General features: G+C 45.7%; 1 protein-coding gene across 1 annotated transcript; it reads right to left on the bottom strand.

Moving 5' to 3' along the window:
* Positions 1 to 300: 300 nt before the first annotated feature.
* On the bottom strand, positions 301 to 2,101 carry LOC105034545 (aspartic proteinase nepenthesin-1-like). Its single transcript, XM_010909758.2, has 2 exons — positions 1,955 to 2,101; positions 301 to 1,869 (listed from the first exon to the last, which is right to left on the bottom strand). Exons 1-2 carry the CDS (start codon positions 2,099 to 2,101, stop codon positions 301 to 303), a joined length of 1,716 nt encoding a protein of 571 aa, XP_010908060.2.
* Between the last annotated feature and the right edge of the window lie 253 nt (positions 2,102 to 2,354).

The raw sequence follows: 2,354 nt of genomic DNA, 5'->3' as shown, positions 1-2,354 counted from the left end.
AGATTCGAAGGGAGAGCTTGACCTATTTAAATAGGATAGAGGGAGTCCAATTCTCCTCCCTGATGGGAGTCTTCTTCATTATTTGTTTTTTTTTTTCACTACACTTTAAACTTTGTGCCCTAGTTTGGCCATTTCCATTGTGGTTTGACCAGTCAAGCGGACCAACCGAATTCAACATCGGTTTCGACCAAGATATTACACATTTGTATATAAATAAGCCTCTTTCGTGGTACATCCCAACAACCGTTTATGATCTACTATAACAATTAAAACCCGCATTGAAGACCACGTTAAATAATTTCACATCTGATCGCATTGAGCCGTTCGGAACAACAACTGCTCACTCTCAAGATCGTAGACTACCAATATGTTCTGCTGCTGGAAGTTGCCCAACACGGACAGCCCTGTGTTACTCATCAACATTAAACACACCACACCAGAGACTGGATCCTGCACTACGAAGTAGTTTTCTTGGGGCAAATCCAGATCAGCACCATCAAAATGAAAAACAAGTTTTGGAGCTTTGAAGGAAGATGAGTTAGATGACAACTGGAAGCAAAGATCAAAGCCGAAATCTGATCCATCAACGGAGGGAAGATTCACTTGGGAACTGAAAGCCTGCTTTACCAGTTCGTAGCCGGTTTCTTCCAAGGCGGTGTAGGAGGTTCCAGAATCTATGATCATTCCTCCAGTCCCATCCTCATTGAGCTCAAACGTGGAACTACCTATTGGTACAAGGGTTTCACCAACTGTTATTCCCTTCAGGTTGACATAGTAAGAACTCGGCATCGACGGGTTCTGTATCATTGCTGTATGTCGCTCAGTTCCATCAAGGTTGGGTGGAGAACCAAACACGAGCAAGCTGAGTCCGTCAGGCCTACCAAAGGAGGTGAGGCAATAAGAGAATTTCTTCAAATTCATCTGTGATATTAGCGACAATGGTCCACGACCAAGCCCGAGAATTCCTCCAGCCTGGGAGAAGCCAGCTCCATCGTTACTCTTGCCGCACCCGAATCCAATGTTGTGAACTGGGTTGTAGCCTAGGTAGAATGTTTCAGCAGCAAGGAAGCCTTTGGTGTACGAGTAGTCGAGGTACCAGTATTCATACAAACAGGATTGGTTGCAACCATGTAACTGGAGCGTTTGGCAAAGCTTACTGGAGCATGGGAGCTTGGAGAAGGTGGATGAAATGGAAGAGTTGAATTTTGCACTGAGCTGGTTGTAGCATTCGATGCAGGGATCACACTGCGCCCATACGAGGTCACTCCCGGTGTCAACAATTGCCAAGAATTCCTGAGGGGGAGTGCCGATGAATAGGACCACGAGGTATTCACCATTGCCGGGATGGACTGGGTTGGCGGGTAAACTTGCTGCTAGTTTTGCTTGGGCTGTCAGGCTTGAAATCCTATGCTGACTTCTTTGCACCGCACGTCTGAGGAGTTCAGTAGTGGTCAGATTGGCCAGGGAATCGACATGGGTTAATTCAACTCGGATGCTTGTCGTTGCCAGTGAGTTCGGGAGGAGACACAGCAGTAAAATGACAGTAGAGAGAGCGGGAGAATGTGACGAAAGTAGCACCATGGTGAATATTTGGTTGGACGCCTTTCTACCGAAAAGAGATTGATAACAGGCTGTAGTAGTGTTTGGTCTATTATCGCATGCATTTAAAAGGAGAGAAGGATGGTGGAGGTGACGCTGGAATTCAGGAGTCATGTGTTTGGAGCTGTGGTTTCTGTTCCGGACATCCCGGCCATCACGGTAGGAAGTAGAGCCAGGCCTGTTTCTAGTAACTGCCACCGTAAAACGACCTGGAATTCTAGGTGGCTTCCGTGTCATTCTGAGTACTGCAAACCCTCCATATTCATCTGCCTGAGCTCATGTTGCAGTCACGAATTGATGCAATACATGCGGGAAGGTGAGGAATTGAAGAAATTATAAAGTACACCATATGCACCATATAAGCAGTGCACTTGTTGCTGCCAAATCTCAAGCTGATGAGGTGGGGCTTGGTCTTCCCGGAAGAAGATGAGGTGAAGGAGTCATTGGATGAAAACAAAGTAGAAGGATTTTTGGCTGGAGATGAGATGCCGAAGGATACCATCCGGGTGCTAGAGCTAGACTTGCAATAAGTTTATGACCGAAAGATTTTTTAGTGGAGACTCTTCGACAACCAAGTAAGTTAGAAATTGAAGAATACTGAGATAGAGAGAGAGAGTAGTGGAGCATCTTGAGGCTCTTAGAAATTTATCTAAGGTTTCCTTTACCCTCTTTATTTATAGAGGGTGAGTAAGAGTCGTCTACATCGGAAGAACTGGCCGTTTTTTGAAAAGTGCGCATGGATCATGCTAGTAATG

This window comes from Elaeis guineensis, chromosome 13 (genome assembly GCF_000442705.2).
Source record: "Elaeis guineensis isolate ETL-2024a chromosome 13, EG11, whole genome shotgun sequence".
Classification (NCBI taxonomy): domain Eukaryota; kingdom Viridiplantae; phylum Streptophyta; class Magnoliopsida; order Arecales; family Arecaceae; genus Elaeis; species Elaeis guineensis.
The sequence above is the reverse complement of the archived record's forward strand: the minus strand, read 5'-3'. Positions and strand labels throughout refer to the sequence as shown.